Source organism: Triturus cristatus, chromosome 7 (genome assembly GCF_964204655.1).
Source record: "Triturus cristatus chromosome 7, aTriCri1.1, whole genome shotgun sequence".
Classification (NCBI taxonomy): domain Eukaryota; kingdom Metazoa; phylum Chordata; class Amphibia; order Caudata; family Salamandridae; genus Triturus; species Triturus cristatus.
The window spans coordinates 1,481,321,933-1,481,346,254 of NC_140590.1; the positions used below are offsets into that span (position 1 = coordinate 1,481,321,933).

Below are 24,322 nucleotides of genomic sequence, written 5' to 3' on the forward strand. Positions count from 1 at the left end.
AGAGGAAGAAATTGCAATACAAATGAAGAGGGAGGCTGTTTGGCACGGTGTGTTCTACTTTCGCCAGAGGGGTGGCTGTCCGGCTCCACCCTGAGATGCCTTAAGTGGTCGAGGCCACATAAGAAGACCCTAACGGATCCTATGTCCTGCTTAAGGGGAAACTTGATAGTTCTCCCTTAGTCAGGGATTTACGTGGGTTGAAATAACTGGGGTGGGGGGGTCTTTTAAAGGGACGTGGCCAATGGAATTAAGGGCATGGCTTAAAACACTTTTAAGCTAAAATTCTGTGCGTAGCATAGTGTGCCGCTCGACTTGTATTTTGCTGTTTCAGTCATTGCATCCAGATATACATCATACCCACAACAAGTCAGGACTATTGGCTTTGTCAATGGTTGTTAGTTACATAAGATAAATAAACCGCAACTGAGCCTTGTATATAATATTGAAAAAGCTTAAAGCCCTGGTGACACCACAACAATGTTGCTGGCCCTGATTTTCAAAAAGAGAAGGGAAATCCAGGGAGAAAATGACAATCTTTAAAGGATTTCCCTTACCCTACAACGCTTCAACCACTTAAAATGGGTTGTGCTAATTTAACAGCCAACTGTGCACGTCACCAGAACCACACGCAAAGTACCACTTTTTAAAAAGAAACAACATTGCATGATGGCCCGCGTTTGGAAATGTTATGCTACTTTTGGCTGTTGCGTAACAAAACCAGGGCTGAGGGGCGCACCTGATGACATAGGCTCTTTGGGGACCCTGCAGTTTATTCATTAGACCGCATATCCTCCGTCAATTACTTGCTGGAGGATTTAGCAGGCGTGGTGCGTCCATTGGGGCGTTGGGGAGTTGCCCCCCCGCCTCCGCCCGCTCCCGTAGCTCCCTCATCGGTGTCTCTGAACTTAGTTTACTTCAGTTCAGAGACGCCGAGGGTGGGGAGAACTGACAATGCATGTCAGTCAGCATGACGTCGGACCGTGGGCGGTCCGGCGTCATGTTGACTGACATGCATTGTCACAAGCCATGGAAAGGCAGCACAAGTGCGCATGAGTGGGCATGGAGAGTAATTTTTAGCCCGTGCCCAGTCATGCGTACTTGTGTTTTTACTGCCTTGCGCATGCCCATTAGGAGCCCCTGGGTCTCCTAATGGGCAGGCGGCGGGCGTAGCGTAAGCTGTGCCCTCAGCCAATCCTGATTGGCTGAGGGGTTGCCACACCAGTGCGGACGTCGTGACGTGGTGTTCCAGTTTGAAGGTGGCAAAGGCGTCAACGCGGACGGCGGACCAGGAGCAGAGGCGGTCAGGTAAGTTTTTCTTTTCATTTTATTCACTTCTCCTGCTGCTGGTGGTAGGTTTGGGGTGGTGTTTAGGGTTAGGTGGTAGGGTTGGGGTGGTGTTTAGGGTTGAAATTTGCTAGGGTTCCCGGAGTCTAGGGCTCAGGGCCCGATTCAGGTTCGTGTATAATGGTGGTGTTTTTGTGAGTTTGCGGGGGGCTTGTGTTTGGGTGAAAAGTCGTACCCCTTCCAGTGGATGGATTTGTGTAATTCTTGCTGAGATTCTTTGAAATGGCTGGAACTAGTGTCCCAGTGAGTTTGAAGATGATCGGAGTAGTGGAAGTGCGATGTTATCCAATGGGCGGTGTTGGGGTGGTGGAGAAGTGGTTTTTAGGGGGTTCCAGTTGATCGACAGGAACGGGGCTGCTCTGAGTGGTGGGGAGGGGGAATTCATGGGTGTGCAGGAAGTTTGGGAGGAATCGATTGATGGGAAGGCTGTTTTTTGGCAAAGTCGAGGAAGGGAAAGAGCTGCCATAGGAGCCCATGTTAAACGTGAGTTTTGCATGTTTTTGGGGTTCGATTGTAGGGTGTTACAGGTGGTTCCGAGTGGATTTGCTTAGCTGGGATCAGAGTTGGGAAGGTCTAATTTTGATTACAAGTGTTTTGAAGAAAATCTATGGAGGGGAAGGTGTGTTTTGGGCCTAGTTTCAGAGTGCGTTTTGACGCGACTTTAGGCCTTTGGGAGCTGGCGGTAATGCACATGTTTGGGATGTTAATTTAGGGTGTTCTGGCTTGGCAGCTTTATCTCCCACCTTTGCGCCGAAGTGGTAAGCTAGCGTCCAGGTAATGTTACGGGGCATTCCTCCAGCACTTTTACGCCCCGCCATTTTCAAATGTCACCAGCCGCCCCTGGGATTTAGTGTTCATAAAAGATGCAGGTTGTCGAAAAATAGAGAGTAAAGTCATCAACAACAGTGCAAGCCTCCCCAAACTTCCCACCAGTGCATGTCACCCCTTTTCAGGATGAAGGAAATGTGCTCATTCAGTTCGTGGCCTCTCTTGCAAATGTCAGTTTTGTGTCTCTTGTGAGAGTGAGTCTGGGAGGGAGAGGTAGTCCCAACAATAACTGGTGTCTGTAGTTTAGCAGATTCACAAGTTGTAGTAACCACACAACCCTCGGGTGCCATTTTCTTCCAGCTGGGGTTTAGGGAGGGGGTAGAAGAAGCTGCAAGCAGGCACCCTGGGCAGCATGTATACAGCTTACTATAAGCAATGACTTTCCACACTGTGGGTCAGTCTTAGGTCACCGAGAGAGTACAACCAGCTAAGGGCCTGAGGCATAAAAGACACATGTTACCTGTTATTTAGCCTTTAAGCACTATTTTCTTTATAGAGTTTCTCTTACTGCAGGCGCGACGTGCATTGGTGCCTTCTTTAGAAAATTGTCTGTGTCTTCTTTACCCCTGTGACTTCTTTACCCCCCCGCCCTCTCTCCTGTTGTCCGTGCCTTCTTTAACCCTACGCCCTCCCATTGTCTGTGCCTTCTTTACCCCCGCCCTCCCTCCCACTGTCAGCGCCTTCTTTAAACCCCCCCAAAGCTTCCCTCCCTCCGTCCTATTGTCCGTGATGCCTACCATTTTCAATGAGAAAGGTCTCCCATTTACGCAAGTTTGAGCTATTGGCATTGTAAATGACAATGTCTTTTATTTATGTTTTGGCTTTTAAAACATAAATAAAAAGCATTGTCATTTACAATGCCAATAGCTTAAACTTGCATAAATGCGAGACCTATTGCATTGCATATGCTTGTTTTAGACCCTTGCTACTTGTCCGCACTGAAGATGAGTGCTAACGGCTTAATGCTGGAGGCTAAATGCTGATTTTCTGCCCCTTCCCTACCTGATTTTCTGAATGTAGTTGCTACTTCTACTGCAGGATTATTTTGCTTCATTCTCTAAGACCTATTGAGTGTGTGAATCTCCCTTTATTGGAAGTTTAGCCATTATTGACTGAATTTGAGCTTTATGCTATATCTTAATTTTTGCTTCTCGAACTTGGACTCTTTATGAGTTTCTGCTAACACCATTTCCGCCCCATTTTCTAGAAAAGGGAATTCTTTCCTTTATGGAACACACTTGATGCATTATTTGTTATGATTGCTCTAACCATTTCTTTCATGATTAATTACGTAATCTGATTGATATTTAAACTAACCGAATCAAGAATAAAAAGAAAACATACTAAACCCTTTTAAATGAAAATTAAACCCTAAAACGCACACCTACCTCTCGTTATTGACTGTAATTATGAACAGCTTGTGATTTTAATTTATGTGATGTATAGCTCCTGATCTTCTCATAAATGACAGCAAAGGTCTGTCACCAAGAATTACAGGGAAACACAGGGAGTGGGGATCAACCCTTTAGGTGTGAGATAGAGATGTTAAACCGTCCTGCTCCAGCAACTGCAAACCTGTGCTTGATCGCTGGCCACCCTTCCCTCACAGTAAAGTGTTTGCAGCATCAGCGGTTGGTTGCTACACTGATATTAAGTCTATCTAAGTTTCTTTGCTTTCAGATTCATCACATTTGGATTCTTTGGAAGTCTTCGGAGCTAATAGCCTTCTTTGGATGCAAAAGCCATATAAAGGCATTATACACAACAAATGTATTGCTCTAGAAACCAATAACTTGATATAACGTGATGCCATCTTTAGCATCCTGTTTCACTATAGAGGCAGAATCTGACCTATTGCAGCACACATGTAATGCATCTTGGCTATCTGAGAAGTTTTTGGGACTTTAAATCATGTTGAATATAGTTTTTACCTGGAGCCCAAGGATTGAATAAGAGAATGAAGCCATTCAGCCGGAAGGAGGTAGTCTTGCCGTTCTTTGATGCAATCTTGATACTGAGCTTGTAGCGTCCAATCACTGCATTGGCAGGACTAGAAATGGTGACAACCAAACCATTTTTACTATTGCTGTGGTTAGTCGCCGCCCAGGAGGCGGAGTCCTGAGCCTTGGAGATGGGAAAACTGGCCCATGTGTTGTCTGACTCAGAAGGGGACGGCCCTGTAAAACAAAATGCATAATACATAATAATCAGTGTGGTACAATGGAAATATTGGCATCTAAAGAGAAGTGTGTGATGAGAATTACCTGTTTTTGAGGTCTATGGTTTGGATATTTCTTTCAATGCCGTGGCTGTGTGCTGCGGATTGCCTGTCTCTGCGGATAGTGTGTGACTGAGATTGCCTGCATGAGAAATAGGTCAGTGAATAGGACTTCCTAGTCCTATGGTGAATGCCTCATCAGGACAACGCATCACTATGATCACTATGTGAGTGAGTAGTGGAGATGACTTGATGGTATGGTGTTTTTGTTGGGTACATTGCTTGCTTCTGTAAGCTGGTTGTGTGGCAGACATTTTATGTTGTTCAAGTGAGTCTTTTGATGTTCCTTATCTGTGAGGTAAAGTGTTGTGGTTGCTATTACCATTGTATGTTGTTTGTTTGTGTGATATGGATGATCTGTTTCTGATGATGTAGTGTGCTCTGAGGCAATCATGTTTGTGTACATGGTGTCATTTTGCCATTACTCATATGCAACTGTACCTGTCGTTATAACAAACTGAAGATTGTCCTCTTTCGAGACATCTCTGTTGAAGGTCAATTGGATCTTGAAAGGCTGACTTCTTCTCACAATGAGGTCTTCACTTACGTAGCTATCTGTGTGGTGCTCTATGCTGTTTTCTTCAAGGCGTAAATCGCACAGCTTCAATCTTAAACCTGTTTAAAAAATAGGAAAACGTGAATGCCATTTCCTTTGTATTATTTCAAGCTATTGAAGTGCAATAAAGATAGTTTACCTCTATGCTCTGAACAGAATTTAGTCAGTGATAATTATATATCTGCTCATTTTTCTTACATTGTGCACTCTGCAGAAAAAAATTACAGAGGAAGGAATATGATAATATTCTTAGGCTCTCATTAGGAGCTCTCTGGATTTAAGTGTTCCATTTTCGGCCACGTTACTTACTCCTGCATCCGGTAAATACGAGCTATTTTTCAAGGATAGGATGGCGAATAACCTGGAAAATTGTGTCGAAATCACTGTGTTTTTGTCCTTCTGGGAGAGGAGTAGACAATAAGGTGTCTAAATCCTCAGCCCTGTGGCACCTGCTTGGAACAGCTGGTAGAAGGCTTGGTCCAGACCCATGGTACAGGTGGCAGGTGCACGTGAGTGCAGAGCAGGTGAGAGGAGAATTTGGGAGGGTGGTTGCGGTTCCCCATGCAGTGCAGGAGCAGGGCAAGAGCGGGTGCGCAACTTTCATTCAATCCTCTTTCCCTAGATCAACTGCCAGATCCTATTCACTGTTTATTTTGCTTGTGCTTCTCCGCTGCACCTCTGGTGTGTAGATCAATGCTGCTTTTAAGTGAATCATTTCAATATTACTTTGAATGGAGACACCATCTTCAAATTACAATTTTGCTCAGAGATAACAATAACTATGACCCCACAACCAGGAACGCGCAACATTCTCACAAACTAGAAGGCTTTCATCATTTACACAAGTCATAATGAGGTGAAAGGGTGGATTTTCCTGTACCTAAATATCCTTATGTAGTCATTGTACAGGGTCCTCCACTAGTCGTATGGACTTTCTTGTCAGCAATAGATACAGAGAAAATGGTGTCTAAACAAACAAGTTACTTACCTTTGGTAATGCATTATCTGGTAGAGACAATACCTAGCTGCAGATTCCTTACCTTTGACTTTCCCAGGCGTTAGGCTGGATCCGGAATCTTTTGCGTGAGCAGTATCCCTACGCATCACCGGTTGACTCCTTGTGATGTCGTCGGGGTCGATCGCCTAGGTTATGACATCGCAGTCACCTATATCGGCTCCACCCAGGCATGCGGATGTCAGTTCCTTTCCATTTTTCCACGCCAAAAGGGCAGAGTCTTGAAGTGAACTGACCTTTGTGTTTGTCACAACTAGGGCCTTGAAAATGGAGCAACCATCTCCATATCAAAGGAGTTCACAGAGCGGGGAGGCATGGGTGGGTTTGTAAGGAATCTGCAGCTAGATATTGTCTCGACCGGATAAGGCATTACCGAAGGTAAATAACTTGTTCATCTGATTGAGGCATCTAGCTGCAAATTACTTACCTTTGAATAGATACCCAAGCCATACCATCCATAGGCTGAGGACACATTTTCTACACAGAAAAGTCCTGTAGGACCGAAAGCGTGAGATGTCCTTCCCTGCAGACCTGACTGTCCAGGGAGTAGTGCTTGGCAAACGTGTGCAGAGAGGCCCACGTTGTTGCCTGGCAGATATCCAGGACTGGGACAACCTGAACCAACACTGTGGCCGTAGCTTTTCCCCTGGTAGAATGGGCCCATAAGCCCTCAGGAGGGTGCTTCCTAGCCAGGGCATAGTAGATTTTAATGCCGATAACAACCCAGTGCGAAATTGTCCTTCTCTGCACTGCCCACCTTTTTTAGCTCCCACGTAACCCATTAAGAGTAGGTTGTCCACCCAGAAAGCTTTTGTGCAGTCAAGGAAGAATGACACGGTCTTTTTGGGCCCACACGGTGAAGATGCTCCTCTTCCATTAGAGGGATGCGGGGGAGCAAAAATGGTGGGCAGAGGGAATGACTGACCCAGATAGAAAGGGGTCATCACTTTTGGTCCAAATGAAGCACAGGTGATCATCTAGGGAGGCTTCAATGATAATGCCTGCAATTCACTCACCCTCAAGGCAGAAGTTATTGCCACTAGAAAGGCTGTCTTGATGGTAAGCAGCTGGAGAAGACAATTGTCCAACAGCTCGAAGGGAGCAAACATAAGGTATGTGAGAACCAAATTAAGGTTCCACTGCAGCATGATAAAGGGCGTAGGTGGAAATATATGTTCAAGCCCTTTTAAACATCTATTGACAATAGGGGACTTGAATAAAGAGGGTTGGTCCTGCGGCCACATGAAAGCGGACGGTGCAAAATAACCCCTGAGAGTACCCAAGCCAGAGCCCTGGGCAAGGATAAGAATAAAGAGAAGAATATTAGACAGAGAAGCAGAAAGAGGGTCAATAGACCTTTCTGTACAATTTTGTAGAACTTTTTGCAAATGCCAGGTGTATACCATCTTAGTTGGGGGGGGGGCACCTGGCCCCCACAGTAAGATTACATACTTTGTGAGAAAGGTCAGAAGCTATCAACAGTCACTTATCTCCATGCAAGGAGGCAGAGAGTTGACCGGTTCAGATGGAGGACCCTCCCCTGCTGCTGCGACGAAGATCCTTCCAAAGGGGCAGCCTGATTGGAGGATCAATGCTCATTTGAAGAAGCTATGCATACCAGACTCTCCATGCCCAGTCCGGAACAAAAGAGATGACTTGGGCCTGGTTGTTCTTCATCTTGAAAACTCTGGGCAGTAGAGGTATGAGCTGAAGGGTATACAGGAGGCCTGAGCTCCAATCGCAACGAAAAGCATCGTCGATCGAAACTTGAGCGTGCAAAACTGCTGACATTGCGCATTCTCTTCAGAGGCAAAAAGATCTAACCAAGGCTCTCCCCACTGCTGAAAGAAACCATGTGCCACCTCCAACTAGAGATGCCATCAGTGATCCACTAGGCATCAACGGCTGAGTTTGCCCACCCTGGCGTTCAGTGAACCTGCCAGGTGTTGAAACACCAGGGTGTGCCCTGCTGTTCCAGCCATGTCCAGAGACGCAGGGCCTCTTGACAAAGGGCCAAAGACCCCACCTCGCCCTGTTTGTTGCAGAACCAAATGGCGGTATTGTTATCCATGAACACCTGCACTAACTTCCCCTTGACAGAGAGAAGGAATGTGTTCAATGCTAGTCAGATAGCCCTAAGCTCCAACAAATTGATGTGGAGCCCCAATTCTGCCTGTGACCAGTGTCCCCTGATCGTCACCTATCACAGATGGCCGCCCCATCCCAAGAGTGACGCACCTGTCACTACTGTGAGATCTGGTTGGGGAAGGAAGAGGGGTCTGCCTCTTACCCAATCGTGGTTTGTCAACCCCCACTGCAGGTCTTTTGCAGTTCCCTCCGAGATCTGGACCACATCAGAGATATTCCCCTGATGCTGTGCCCACACGAACTTAAGGTCCCTCTGCAGAGCCTGCATACACCATTTGGCACAATTTACCAACAGGACGCAGGAAGCCATGAGTCCCAGCAGCCTCAGAGTCACTCTGAATGAAATCCAGGATAGAGACGGAAACATCAGTATCATACCTTGAATATCCTTGACTCCCTGCTCGGGAGGATAAGCCCGATCTGCACCGTTACCAAAACAGCTCAGATGAAAGGGAGCATCTAAGGACTCAGGTGTGACTTTAGCACGTTTATAGAGTACCCCAGCCAATGCAGGAGATCCGCCCTAGTCTGAAAATGAAAGATGACAGCCTGGGGCGAAGAAGCATTCAACAGCCAGTTGTCGAGGTAGAGGAAGGCTGACACCCCAAACCTGCGCAGATGAGCTGCCACCAGTGCCATCACCTTGGTGAACACCCAAGAGGTGGTAGGAAGACCAAATAAAAGCACAGTGACTTGAAAGTGCTCGTGACCCACCTTGAACTGCAGGTAACACCTGTGGGCAGGCAGGATGGGGATGTGAAAATATGCATCAAGTACAACGCTATCAGCCAAAGTCCTAGGTCTAGGGCAGAGTAGACCTGAGCCAACGTAAGCATCTTGAATTTCTACTTTTTGAGGAAGAGATTGATGGTACAAAGATCCAAAATAGGACGCAACCCTTTCCTCTTTTTCGGAATCGGAAAGTAGAGGGAGTAACTACCACTGCCGACTTCTGAAATCAGAACCTTTTCTATAGCTCGCATGGCCAGGAGAGCTGTAACTTCCTCTCGGAGCAACACTAGATTATCCTCCAACCAGCCGTTCTTGAGTTGGTGGTAAAGGAGGAGGAAAAGACAAAAAGGAAAGAGACTAGCCTTCCTGAATGATCTGCAAGACCCATTTGTCCAATGTTATAGACCTCCAGTGGAGGTGATGGTGTTGAATTCTCCCTCTGACTGGAGTAACATGGCCTTGCAGAACCAAACTAGGAATTCTTGGAGGCTGCAGTTTCTGGGGGCTGGGTGGCAGATGAATTCTGACTACCATTCCAAGGCATGCACATCCACGTCCTTGCACAACTTGGGAAGTCTGCTCAGGATGGTGGCTGGAATGTGGCAGAAGCAGTGGAAAACCCCTTCCATTACCACAAAAGGGGCAAAAGCAAGATTGACCACAAGGTGTAACCGAGAGGCCCAAAGATCTGGTCATAGCATGAGATTCCTTAAACTGCTCCAGGGCAGAGTCCACTTTCCCACCAAAAAGACGAGTCCGGTGAAAGGGCATGTCTATGAGATTAGCCTGGACATCACCTGAGAAGCCAGATGTTCCCAGCCAGGCTTGGCGCCGTAAGACCACTGTCGACGAATCCACTCTGCCCAGCAAGTCAGTGGTGTCAAATCCACATCTGATGGTGATTTTTTCTGCATCTCTCCCATCCTTCACTGCCTGGGAGAGCAGGGCCCAGTCCTCCTCCGGGACCTGTGGCAGCCCTTGCACAACCGTTTCCAAAAGGGTGTGCGAGAAACAGTCCATTAAGCATGCGGCATTCACCGACCGCAATGCCAGGCTGGTAGAAGAAAAAATCTTCTTCCCAAGTGCAACCAGCCTCTTGGATTCCCTGTCCGGAGGAGCTGGGGGAAATGCCCCATGGAGCGTAGAAGCCTTAACCACCAAGCTCTCATGGGTAGGGTGTTGGCTGAGGAACCTTGGATCACCCAGGGCAGGGCGATGGCAGCGTGAAATTGTCCTGTTCACAGGAGCCCCTGTGCTAGGCTTGGATCTCGGGGCTAGAAGAACATCTGTTAGTGCTTCATTAAAGGGCAAAAGGGGTTCGGACGTGGAAGCCCCAAGCTGAAGCACCTCGGTGAAGAGATTAGCACTGAGCACACCGAGGGCAGCTCCAGACCAAGGACCTCTGTTGCCATCCTCACCACCATGACATAAGAGGCCCCCTCCTCTGTAGCCACCTTAGGTGGAGAGAGCATACCAGTGTCTGGAGATGTGTCCAGTCCTCTGGCTTCTCCAAGATCCTTATTCAAGTCCAAATGCTCCACTGGAGCATCTAGTTGCTGGTCTAAAGGGTCTATGGACCCTTCTCAAACCTCACCCATGCCTGAAATATCCTCAAAATGTACAACGACATAGAACCTCTATGCTCCAGCTGCGCCAGAGTTAACATTGACTGGCGATTGACCCGACTCCGAGTCATCGGGTATCAGAATGGGGCTGGTGCCAGCGGTGCCGGAGGCATCGACTTCAGGTCTGACGTTGAGGAAGGTCACGCTGGCGTGACCGCCGTCGACCCGGATCTGGAATCAGATCCACGAGACCCCACTGGAGCTGTGGGTGTAGAACCTGGTGGGTCCTCTCCTGGTTATGCGGGGCATAAAGGCTCACCTGAGGCAGCTGCCCTCTCAAATACTCTGCGCATGGCCTCGTAAAATTTCTTAGTTTGAGCGGGGGTCACTCTGACACCCATAAATGGAGGGAGGAGAAGAGTCGAACCTGGCTCCGGAGAACCGTACCTAGAGCGTCGATGCTCCTTACCTGTCTCGTCAAAGGATGGCAGACGAGGCAAAGTCAAAATCTGTTTGGACCTCTTTTTTTTGTGCCTCTTCCCCGAGTGTCCCGAGGACCTCAAGACAGAAGAAGAGGACTTGGGACTCTTGGAGTGGTCCCGTGACCTTCTGCTCCTTGATCGGGACAGAAATCTCTGAGAAGTCACAATCTACTGTGTTGACTGACGGGCAAGAAGCTTTAAAGAAAGCTCCAACAAGGCCTTTTGCACGATGGCCCAGCAGTTTGAGCATGACTTTGTGCTGTGGTCATGCTCAAGGCACCACAAGCAGACGAGGTGGGGCTCGGTGACCGACACAGGGCAGTGGCGAGCACCACATGGCTTGAACCTTGTACGTCCAGATGACATCCTCAACCTATAAGCAAAAAAATGTTGGCGACAAAATGTTGGAAAAACCTGTCAAAAAGTGATGGAGGAGTAGCTCTTCTCCGGATTAGCGCTTAACTGGTGCGGGAAAAAAGAACTGACGTCTGCGCACCTGTGTGGCGTCTATATAGTTGACTGTGATGTCATAGCTAATGCTACCAATGCCGACTAAGTCACATGGAGCCAAACGGAGCCACCCGACGGAGCGTAGGGCTACTGTTCACGTAAATGTTTCTGGATCCAGCCTGACACCTTAGAAATTCAAAGGTAAGGAATCTGCAGCTAGAATTCTCTATCAGATGATGAAGGTTTATCAGCAAAATGTATTCAGATTACAAACGACTACCATTATTAAATTCAATGCATCCAAAAGCAGTACATATCTATATAATTCTGCAATCTGAATTTGTAGCTTTTAAAGAAGAAGATGCAAAATAAAACAAGGTAGAAATCACGGAATATAAAGTGGATCAGTTCCAAAAAGGAACTCCACTTATCTAAATAAAATCTCAGTAGTGGCAAGAGGAAGTTAAAAGAGGGAGGTGTCAGCATAAGAAGAACCAAATTATGGTTCTAGGGCATTAAATGTGCATTCAAGCATGAAACTCAACACTCTCAGCAACGGGAATCTGCACTTAATCTTTAGCTGCTTGAGTCATTTGATTTATCTTCAGCCAACTAATCTATTTCTGTTGGACCTTTGCCTTCAAGAAAGTAATTACCTGTTTATACTTTCACAGATTCTCAGGAGAAGGTATATTCGATTGAGGCACTCACGGGGGCTTAACATTTGGCTACTGTACCAACAATTTACATTCAGCCCACAAGTCACTGGGAATCACAATGTTTTAAAAGGTGTTCAATTTTTCCCACAAAATCTTCAAAAATATCACAAATTGATCAACCCGATGGCACCACAAGTCAAGGTTCCCCTTCAATTTTGGGAACTCATTTGTGAAAAAGGCAAGATCACCTCAACTGCAGGGCACATGCAAGTATCCTGCTCCATGTATGTCTCTTGAAGGGAACACACTTGTTTCAATTTTCCCTGCAGGAGACTTTCTTAGTCCACTTGTCCCTTATCTTGTCAAAATTCCTTTATTTCTATGTCCTTAGAACAATTTCTCTAATATGTATCTTCAGCCCAGACGTCTGCACAGTAGTGATCGTTTCCTCCTCAATATGAGCTTGAAAGCTCTTTTTCAACACAGGACTCTTGGAAATATCAATATTATGCTCATTTACCAATCGCGCCAACCTCTCAAGCGCCTTCACAGCACGTCGTGTGATTTCCTTACTCAAATATTGAAGCCCATGTCCGGCTAGTTATCTAGGTGGGACACATCTAAATTTCCTTTAATAAGCTAAGCCAATTCCACAATCAGCCTAAGAAAATCGAAAGGTGTTATAGTCATTCTAGCTGATGAACTGTCACCCACCTCTTCTGTTTCTACACTTCAGAAGATACTCCCCCAGCTCGGCGATGAGCTGTCCTCCTAGATTGAAAATTCACACAATAGCCCCCTGAACAACCAGTGTTGTGAACACTCAAATCGATTTGAAAACTACAACTTCCGTAAACGGATTGGAATTCCTTATCGCTACCCGTGAGTTTTAGCCCGTAGGAAAAGTAGAAGTAACAGCTCCCCCTGTAATCGCACCTGAGACCACAGGGATCAGGGCTATGGAAGATCGTCGGACCAGTATTAGTAACAGCTCCTCCTGTAAGTGCACCTGACACCACAGGGATCAGGGCTGTGGTAGATCGTTGGAACAGTATTAGTAACAGCTCCTCCTGTAAGCGCACCTGACACCACAGGGATCAGGGCTGGAGTTCTCACAACCGGGACAGTCAAAGTCTGAGTCGTTATAACAGGGGTTGGCACGACTGGAATTGGCACACCTGGGGCAGTAGAAATAGGAACTGTCACTATGAGAGTTGTTTGATGTGTGACTGACTCAACTGTGGCTGTCGTGTATGTCCCCCTATCTGAGTTCAGAGGGGATTGATGAGTGCAGTTGTGCCAATACCATTACCTGGTGTGTTTCATTATTAGGTTGACCTGCGTTTTTGGAATGTGGTGGGGAGGACTGTAAATCCTCCCAGAAATCGTCACTAGAATCACAAATAGTACTGGATTTATTCTGGGCATCAGTTTAATTCTCTCACTGGGCCTTTCTTTTCTTGGGCCTCTCGTTTTTTTAATACTGGGTATAATTTAGCTCCCTCAATTATGTCTTTGACAATTCTAACTGTTCTCTATCCAACTTAGCATCTATCCAGCTACGAACTGCTCTCTTAGCTTTACTCTGCTATTTTTGTCTTTATTCTTTGCATGTGCAGCCCATTCCCAAGCATTCAAAGCCTCGTACTGTGCTGGCTTGGGTTGATGTTTCATGTCTTTCAACATTCGTCTCATATTTTCGATAATATTTAGATTAAAGATACCATATTGAAGAATATTGTGAAGCCCCCTCTTTCTCAGTGATCTTGCTCCATTATTTAAGCCAAATACATGTATGGAGCCAGACATTGATGACCTCTAGTTTCTTCCAGAGGTACTTTCTCACCTTCTTGAAATATGAAGACTTTAATAGTACATGTTACAAAGCAGCACTGACAGTGAATGATGCATGAGGGTTTGTGGAGGTCGGTCACTTAGGCCATCTCCATCTGATAACAATGTTATTGATGTCGTCTGTGGCTTTCTTTGAATAATTCTTGCAAAACATTACGAAATAAAATAGACTTTATTTTGTAGGAAAGTCATCCTTTTTGCCCTGATTATCCCTTTTTGTGACTGATGCTGGTGGTTACTGACTCTGAAAGTCAAGGGTAGAAATAAAACAGAGAAAAAAGCAGTCGCGGCAGGCATGACTCGTTGGTCGGGGTGTGGGGGTTTCAACCGGGAGGGGGTCACGCGGGGTGGTAAGGGGGGTGTCATTTTAAATTTTAAAAACAAACTTAACTTACCTTTGTCAGCCCGGTCCGGTACCGCGTTGTGTAGTCCTGCGTGTCTCTGCTCCTGACAGGAAGCAGGCATCCTCCCTCCCCTCTCCTAAGCCAATCACAACGCTGCAATGGCAGCATTGTGATTGGCTAGGACACCCACCACACAGCCGTCTATGGGGAGGCCATTTCCTCCATGTAGGCTGCATGCAGCCCACATGGAGAAAAGGGAGAGTGCGTATGATTGGTTTGGTCGGCCCTGGGGCCAACCAAACAGTCAGCACCCACAACAGTGGGCAAGCCACTCCTCCCCTGCACTGGAGCAGGACCGCCCACCCGCTCGCCCGCAACCAAACCCTTCTGCTTTCTTGCAGTGCGAGAAGCAGAAACATAATTGTATTTATAATACCAATTCATGTTTCTGCTTCTCACACTGCGAAAAAGCAGTGGGGCGACGCTCCTCCGCCCACGTGGAGGAGTCGGCCCTGGAAAAATGTTTTGCAACAATATTGGCAAAAGCCAGACAAGATCTGAAGACAACAATTAGATTGCATTTAACCCCAGCTGGCAGATGTAATGTGGTAAAAATTATTATACTTCCCAAGGTCTTGTATCTATTTAGAACAATACCATTGGAAGTAGAAATAGAAAGGCTGAAAAATTAGATGCTATCTGTGCCAACATTATATGTCAGTACAAAAGGGCTCAGAAATCCCTAAGATATATGGTGCTCGATAGAAGTAGGGGAGGATGGGCAGTCCCAACTTTAGATATTACTACTGGTCATCATTAATGCAGCATATGGGAATCTCATCGCAGAGAGAAGGGACACTGGAACAGTATGGCCGGGAGTTAACATCCTTATACAAATTGACCTTGGGGGCAGATGTCAACGGATGTTTTACAAAGAATGTCAAGTATAGTTGCTGAAAGAAAGTAAAATTTAAGACAGCAGGTGCGGATTTTAAAATTTGGAAATTGCTTAAGACTAAAATAGGAATTATAAAGTACAACACATATACCCAGCTTTGGAGGCCATTCATCTTTCTATCGATATTTCACGATAAAGTCAGCAATGCATGGGAGAAAGAAGGGGTGGCCAGAGTGGGGTATTTATTCAGACATAGTCAAATGTACTCATTCACTGATCTTCAGAAAAAGTACGTCCTGGCACAGCAACATTTCTTTAAGTACTTGATAGGTACTCAAGATTGGTAGTGACCAACTCACTGTAGATAAAATCCCGCTCTTGGAACTTATTGAGGGCACTAAAGTAGGCAGGATTAGACAAATATATAAAGTATTGATTGATTCAGTGCCGGGTGGTATTGAGCATCAAGTCGGAAGATGGGAGACAAGATAGGGGAGTAAGGGTATGAACTTGCAGAAATCATTCAAGGTGGGTATGGAAGTATTGTTTACTGCTGGTCTGAAGTGCCAACATTATAAGACCATCTTTAACTTGCATTATACTCCCACTAAGATCATCAGTTGGGGAAAGAGGCCTGATGACAAATGAATTCGCTGTGGGGAGGGCCCAGCAGGTATAGCGCACATGTATTGTTCATGTATAGAACTACAGGCGTTAAAAGATACATTTTGGCTTCCATAAAAGTGGTACTTAAAGAGAAAGTGGAGCTTACCCCACTCTTGATGCTATTTGAAATTTGTTGAGTTTTTAGGGCAACAAAGGTAAGCTTTGTTTTATATTCATAGCCATGGCAGTAGCACGTCTTAGTATAGAGACAGCTTGGTGGTCCTCGAGCCTCCAACAGTGCAGCTGTGGTTTCCATGATTGAGTTGTATGTGCAATCTGGAAAAAACCTTACATAACTGTAAGAGAAGGAGGGCGAGGAGACGTGGTGTCCTATCTGAGCACCAATAGCGGAATGGGTGGAGTACAAATTTGGAGTTAGGGAATGGACAGTTTAGTATGGCTTGAATATTAATGCTAGCTAAAAATGGGCACAAGCACTGTAGTAGCTCAACTGATACTCAAACTTGATGACATAGGTCAACAATCGGGGTACAGGTACCAATTAAGGGATGTAGACAAATGCTAGGTGAAGAACACAAAGGGAAAATGTACTGGATATTCTTTATGCATTGCCTTTCTTTGGAATTTTTTTTCTCACTGTGTTTCAATTATGCAAATTAACTACTGGTTGTCTATAATTATAACTGCCAATCATGTGTATAATTATGAATTTGTATGAATTTTGATGATTAACATATCGCAAGGAGGAAAGAATAAATTTGGGTGAAGGGACTGGTTAAGCCAGAGCAAATCCAGGAAATATATACAGCTATTTAGATGTTTAAGATTGGAGGTAGTGTATTGTACAACCCTACCAATGGTTATGTCGGGGTCTATCGAATGCAAAAGTATGATCTGAGCAGATATATAAATGAACTGTTTTGGGGGTTGGGGAGCATTCAAATATTTATAAATGAAATGCATTCTTATAATAGCTGATAATATTTCTTTATGACTGCTGTTGGAGGCCTGAAGTATCTATGTATACAGAAGAATTTACATGATTTTTGCTCCATAATAATAATAAAAAGTGCTGATGGTTTAAAGGCAAGTACTGTCTTTAAGGATCGCACTATGACATGGAGACACTTGGAACAGTCAAACCAAGTTTGACGAGTTAGGTAAGTAGGAAAGGCAGTCAAACATACAATAAACACAAATTATGTTATTTGTATTACATATGATAGTGACAAGTTTTGCCTAAGTAAATGAACACATTACTGTAGCAAAGTCATCCTTTTTGCCCTGATCACCCCATTTTTTAACTGATACTTGTTGTTACTAACTTTGAAAGCGCCCTGGGCTCTACTAATCAAGCCCAGGGCCAGCACACTGTCCTTCAAAGGTATATGTAAGTGATATAATTCTAATTGGCCAAGACAGCCTATCTGTAAGTCACTGATATATGGTAGGGCATGTAGGTTTAGAGACCACAGTGGACTTAATACACTTACATGTGCACTGCTATGGTGTCTGGTGTCTTTTTAAAGCCAAGACTGCATTACAAACTGGTTTTAAAACAAATCTATGTTCAAATTTGACTTTAGACTTAAAAGTACTTCCAAAGTCCACAACTACCTTTTTTATTACATAGAAGTCACCCTCAAGGTCTGACCAAGGTGTCCCAAGGGTAGGGTGCATTGTTATAAAAACAAAAACAGGGACAATATAAAAATGTTTTTACATGCTCTGGTACGGAAAAACAGCCAAAGTAATGTTTCCCTACTGCAATGCTGGTAGCTCCTTAGGATAACATGGAGAGGCTTTATTAAACTTAATAAAGTCTACCTTTTCATGGGAACTAGCTAGCAGTAGGATTCAAAGTATCATAATAATGGCTACAAAACACCGACAACGTGTCAAAGTTGGATTTATCATAACTGCTACAGGAAAGTAGTTTTAGAACTTACTACCCTGAGGTTTCCTAAATGGCCTTGTAGTAGCCTCTTCTGATTGCCCAGCCATTGACAGCCTGAGCCAAGCTGCTCCCTGAGTAGGTGTGAAGAGATCTGGGGTTGAAACAATACAACCATTTATTGGCAGGAGATTTGCTTCCTGGAGAAGCAAGGAAGAGAAAGGGGGCTGGCTTGATAAACTGGACTTCAAAACAGGAGAACAGATGTCACAGGACCCAGGCCAGCCCCCACTTCCTTGATCCCCTGCCCAACAGGTTTCCCCCTAATGAGATGAAGAGAGGGGCTGGATAGGAAGTGTAGTGAAATGTTAGCCACACCTGTAGGTTGAGTTAGCCAGACACAGAGAATGTCTCCATTTTACATTTTGGAGAGCAGTGTATTCTGGGGCAAAAATATGCAGCAGTTCGCAGGAAGTGGTCACAGCAGAGTTTTGCAGCTTAAACCCTATGCCCAACCCCTGCCAGCCCAGAATAGAGAATAACCATCGACGATCTGTAGGAGCCTTTCAGAACCCTGCCTGGAACATCTGGAGAAGAAGGACTGCTCTACTGGACCCTTGGACTGCACCACAAAGGGCTTGCACTCGGAAGGAATGCAACTGCTGGACTCTGAGAAATCCACAAAAGAAGGACTGTGTCTGATACAAGGAAAAGGAGCAACATCTAAATAAAGGACTATTCGAGCTGACTAGCTTCAACTGGATTCTCCTGGACTGGATTCGCCAGGTGCTTTGTGGGAAATTTAGTCCCAGACCCCAAGAAGCAATCCAGAGATTCCGAACCCTTGGCTGGTTCTGCTGGACACGTACCAACACAAAAGAACCCATTCAGAGGACGTTTTAAAAGTTTGGGATTTTTTTTTAATTTTTGTTAATCAGCTCCAGAAGAAGACTGGCTCGACCTCAAGAGTCAAGCTGCCGACGTTGAATCAAGAAACGGCCAGACCTCGCTGATTTCTGCAGCTGAAAGCTCTGGGACTCCCCATCAGCATAGAGGATAAAGACCTGCAAAGACCCGCTAAGGCATCACGGTGCAGCAGGCCGCCAATGTCGAAGCCAATCAGAGGAACTTGAAGGCTCGTTGTCAAGAGAAAAACCTCCCAAGAAATGGACACAGTGCGATGCTAAAAAGTTGACGAGGACCTAGCACTCAACCTATCCGATCCCCCACTCCATCGTGATCAGCCTAAAACCTTGGGCCGGATTCACAGAACTAACTTAAGACAAAATCCTAAACTTACTACTTTTGGTATTCACAGAAGTTAGGATTTTGTCTTAAGTTTGTCTTAAGACAAACTTAAGACAGACTTAAGTTAGGATTTTGTCTTAAGTTTGTCTTAAGTCTGTCTTAAGTCTGTCTTAAGTCTGTCTTAAGTTTGTCTTAAGTCTGTCTTAAGTCTGTCTTAAGTTTGTCTTAAGTCTGTCTTAAGTCTGTCTTAAGTTTGTCTTAAGACAAACTTAAGACAAAATCCTAACTTCTGTGAATACCAAAAGTAGTAAGTTTAGGATTTTGTCTTAAGTTAGTTCTGTGAATCGGCCCCAGAGACTTTGTCCCAGTCCAGCAAGACCAAATAGCTGCGAATGGTGCTTTCAGCTTTTTGGCGCTAGAAAGTACATTTTAAAATGTTTACTTTAACAATTCATATCTCCGGTTCCTTTCATAGGATTTTTGTAGTTTATGTGTCATTTTAAAGATAAAAATATTCTCTATTTGTTTGGTGTTGGATTTCTATTGTGTTGTGTCTTTTACTTATTTACTGTTTTGGTGCTATTAAATGCTTCATACACCATCTCCTAAGTTAAGCTTGACTGATCGCCTGCCAAGCTAGCAAAGGTTGAGAAGGATTAATTTACTAAGACTTGACTGGACCTTATTTGTGATTGTGGTATTATTACTAGCTGAAGGTACCTACCTCCACCTACTAATAACCCACTTCCTACAATTACAAAAAAAACTGTACAAATGACAACAATGAGCATTTTGTTTCTTCCATGGAAGGATTCAAACCTGCATAAGCACATGTAAAACATGTAAAACACATACAGGGATGCCGATTTCTCACTGCAGGGACATTACCTTCATCGGGACTGCCTGTCCCATCAGCCATCTGTTGCTCCAGTCGGGAGGAGCTGGTAGCAGCGCTAAATAGCGCGTGTGTACACCGCGGCGCGGGACGCCGATATCTCGCTGCAGGGACATTACCTTCATCGGGACTGCCTGTCCCATCAGCCATCTGTTGCTCCAGGAGGGAGGAGCTGGTAGCAGCGCTAGATAGCGCGTGTGTACACCACGCCGCGGGACGCAGATATCTCGCTGCACGGACATTACCTTCATCGGGACTGCCTGTCCCATCAGCCTCTGTTGCTCCAGGAGGGAGGAGCTGGTAGCAGCGCTAAATAGCGCGTGTGTACACCGCGGCGCGGGACGCGTGCGGGCAGCGCCCGGTTGAAGCCCGGGCCAAGGGCGGGCCCGTCCTTGCCCGTCACAGCCAGGAGGAGCCAGGCCAGGGCTCCCTCCTTAACGTTGTGTTTGTCAGTAGCAGCTGAGGGGACCGAAAAGAGACTTGCAACAAAGATACCCTGATTGTGTTCAAAGGTACTGTCCCTGTTATAAACTTGGAAGGACTTTAGATTTGCCACCTTGCCTTTTTGGTTGTATTGTTATGGGCAAAAGGAAAGCCATGGAGGGGACAGGGGGGGGGTTCAGGAACGAACATAATGCAGGGCCTTAGGAAAGCCAAAAAAGTAAAGAAAAGTAACAAGAAGATGTCCAAATGTGATATGATGGACCGTATAGAAACTCAGGTTGAAGACTGCGAAAATATTTTGTTGGAGGATCCAGCTGCAGATCCGGAAACAAATATACTACAGAAGGGTGAACATTGTAAACCCTCTAAGGTAGACTCTATATATATATATATATATATACCAGAGATGTTTCACAAATTACCTGGTTTAAATGGTGCACAGAATATTCTCCCTCCGGAAATTATTTCATCCCCCCTGATAGCAACTCAGCCCCTGGCACAGCACAGGCCAAGCCATCTGGAGCCCACTGTTATAGTGTGCTCCAATAGGTTTGCAGCCTTGGCAAATGAACCAGTTCCCCCAGACAATCTGACAACCTATGGTCCAGTGGAAGTTACTAACGGTGCCCGAATAGAGGGTGGATTGGACATAAATAACGGTAACACAGCTTTGATATTGACTATTAATTTATTATCAGCAGAAGTGAGGGATCTAAAAGCCTTAGTTAAAGATTTAAAAGCCTCCCTGGATATATTAGCATTGCACCACACTCTACAAAACCCAGTCGCCTCTCAGACTCCAAAACAAAATTTAAATTTGTTATCAAATAATTTTAAGCAAATTGCTAGGACACGTCCCGCATCTAACCAATCAGTGTGTAGTATTTCAAACTATGAGGTGGGGTTGTCTAGTCAGTCCGCGGCAACGACACAGTGTAGGAAGACAATTGGTGCTTTACCGGCCTTAGTTCCTCCTAGACCCCAGGCAATTATACGCGATAGATTAGTACCAGGAGTTCCGTCAGATAGACGTTTTCCCTGCTCTACATCCTCAAAGCGGACAGTTGTTATGGTCAATGTTCCCAAGGTGGGGGGTCGAGAATATGAGGATTCACTGATCAATAAGGCCACACACTGGATTAGACATGTTAGAGGTTGCTACTCACTGATAAGAGAGGATATAGTGAAGGCTACTAGACATTCTCATCCTGCCCGACGATTGGACACTATTGAGCTTACACTGATATCCCCACATTTAGCAGAAGGACTTTTGGCCCTGGAGTATAGGTCCTGCCCCCCTGCTACTTCAGACATCCAATTCAGATGTCCTCCAATGGCAGGTATTGCAATTATGAGGGATGAAGCCATTGAGTCTCCTAGAGAGTCGCTTCTTGATAATGATTGACTGTTGGAAACTTTCCAATCGTCAATCTCTCATATATGCGACCCCGTTCCATTTCCCACGCATGGTGCTTTTATCATCACCTCTGCCTTACAGTGTACAAATAATCAGGTCTTTGACTTTGGGCAGGCAATAACAAGCCCCAGTATCACAATTTCCTCCTTAGAATCTAACTTTGCCCATACCCAACCATCTGGCGAAAAGGGGCCCATAAAAATGGATAGCACAGGCTTGAAGATCCTCTCTTGGAACATAGCTGGCCTCTTTAGGAAACTTTTCCTTCCAGACTGGAATAAGTTTATTGAAGGCTATAACATTTGTATATTCCAAGAGACGTGGAGCAAGACTGTGCACTATAAAGTAGGATTTGTGTCTTATTTTGTTCCAGCGGTATCGGCACAAACAGGGAAGGGACACCCATCGGGTGGGTTATTGGTATGGATTAGCATAACTCTGGATTGGTCAATTAAGCAGATTCAATGCATTTCTCCTGATCTTTTAAGATTGACCATCCGGGAGAATCAAGAAGGTAGAACTCTTGAAATTTTTAATGTATATGTCCGGGGAACTAAGGGAGGAGCTGAATCACCTATAGTTGCATCCTTGGAAGCTGAGCTCTCGAACTGCCCTTATGACTAGTTGGCAGGGTATGCTCAGACGTGAGTCCCTTGCTCACTTTGCCACTGGATTCAAGCAAGCCTGGCTGAAGACGGCTGAAATGCCAGAAACCGGTCCTAAGAAGCTTGTTTCCGGTCCAGGGAAGACATGGCTTGGCAGTTCGGGCTGGACTGTTCCCATGAGGCACAGGGTCAGACTGATTTGCATATGGCCATGTCTGAACTGGGGTGGCAGAGTGGGCTAAAGAACGGTGGTGGATTAAACCGAGATCAGTTGACTGGGGGTGAGTGCTTGCAATGTTCAACACTCCGTCCATCATTTCCTATTGTTTTACTTTGTTCGCCATAAGTTGGCAGGGTATGCTCAGACGTGAGTCCCTTGATCACTTTGCCACTGGATTCAAGCAAGCCTGGCTGAAGATGGCTGAAATGCCAGAAACCGGTCCTAGGAAGCTTGTTTCCGGTCCAGGGAAGACAGGGCTTGGCAGTTCGGGCTGGACTGTTCCCCTGAGGCACAGGGTCAGACTGATTAGCATATGGCCATGTCTGAACTGGGGTGGCTGAGTGGGCTAAAGAACGGTGGTGGATTAAACCCAGATCAGTTGACTGGGGGTGAGTGCTTGCAATGTTCAACACTCCGTCCATCATCTCCTTTGGTTTTGCTTTGTTTGCCATAAGTTGGCAGGGTATGCTCAGACGTGAGTCCCTTGCTCACTTTGCCACTGGATTCAAGCAAGCCTGGCTGAAGACGGCTGAAATGCCAGAAACCGGTCCTAGGAAGCTTGTTTCCGGTCCAGGGAATCCATGGCTTGGCAGTTCGGGCTGGACTGTTCCCATGAGGCACAGGGTCAGACTGATTTGCATATGGCCAAGTCTGAACTGGGGTGGCAGAGTGGGCTAAAGAACGGTGGTGGATTAAACCCAGATCAGTTGACTGGGGGTGAGTGCTTGCAATGTTCAACACTCCGTCCATCATTTCCTTTGGTTTTTGCTTTGTTCGCCATAAGTTGGCAGGGTATGCTCAGACGTGAGTCCCTTGCTCACTTTGCCACTGGATTCAAGCAAGCCTGGCTGAAGACGGCTGAAATGCCAGAAACCGGTCCTAGGAAGCTTGTTTCCGGTCCAGGGGAGACATGGCTTGGCAGTTCGGGCTGGACTGTTCCCATGAGGCACAGGGTCAGACTGATTTGCATATGGCCATGTCTGAACTGGGGTGGCAGAGTGGGCTAAAGAACGGTGGTGGATTAAACCCAGATCAGTTGAATGGGGGTGAGTGCTTGCAATGATCAACACTCCGTCCATCATTTCTTTTGGTTTTGGCTCAGACATAGCACCAAGAGCATCTAATTTAGACTGCTATTAATCATTCACTCTTTCCACCATAGATACAAGAGAATGCTTGCAAACAATAAGTCAAAGAAAGAGCGTTGTGGAAATACACCACTGTTTTCTGTGCATAATACAAATGCAAAGCGCCAAGGAACAAAAACACTACCTCAGGGAAGCCACATAACAAGCACTGGCATCCTCAGCAAGCCAGGTGCACAATTCCATCACTAGTACAATGGTACCATCATGCCAATTATCAAAAGTGGATGCTAAGGCATTGTGGGAATTGTGCTGCCTAAAACATCCCATTCCAGAATATAAAATGTTCCAGATTAATACATTTTCAAACTCAAATCTATCGCAATATTATTTAATGGTCCAACGTTTAGAGATAAATTAATCCACAGTTCAATTCACAATGTATTTTATGGCGATCCAAGTTAGTAGAGGAGAGTGAGTTATATGGATGTGGTAGTTATTTCTCAGTCTTCCGGCTAACAGGAGTCACGTTGATGGGCAATTTCTCATCAAGCTAACAAACACTTTAATCCTGAACATGTACTCAGAGATAAATGAACATATGGAAAGTATCAGACTAATGACTAGATATCATCTAACGGGTAACCAGGGAAGAAGAATACATGACAATGACAAAATATATTTCTTGTCAACACAGAGTGTAAAACTCCACAGATAAAGGATTTGGTTTTCAA

At 45.4% G+C, this 24,322-nt stretch overlaps 1 protein-coding gene across 2 annotated transcripts in view; it reads right to left on the reverse strand.

Annotated features, from left to right (window-relative positions):
* The window catches only part of LOC146812219 (protein-glutamine gamma-glutamyltransferase 6-like), a 379,129-nt gene that overhangs the window by 130,577 nt on the left and 224,230 nt on the right, over positions 1–24,322 (reverse strand). For both annotated transcript variants that reach the window (XM_085619248.1, XM_085619249.1), the window contains exons 2-3: positions 4,892–5,065; positions 4,104–4,349 (exon numbers count right to left, since the gene is read on the reverse strand). In XM_085619248.1, the coding sequence (XP_085475374.1) occupies positions 4,104–4,349; positions 4,892–5,065 (420 nt within the window). The remainder of the gene's footprint in view (positions 1–4,103; positions 4,350–4,891; positions 5,066–24,322) is intronic.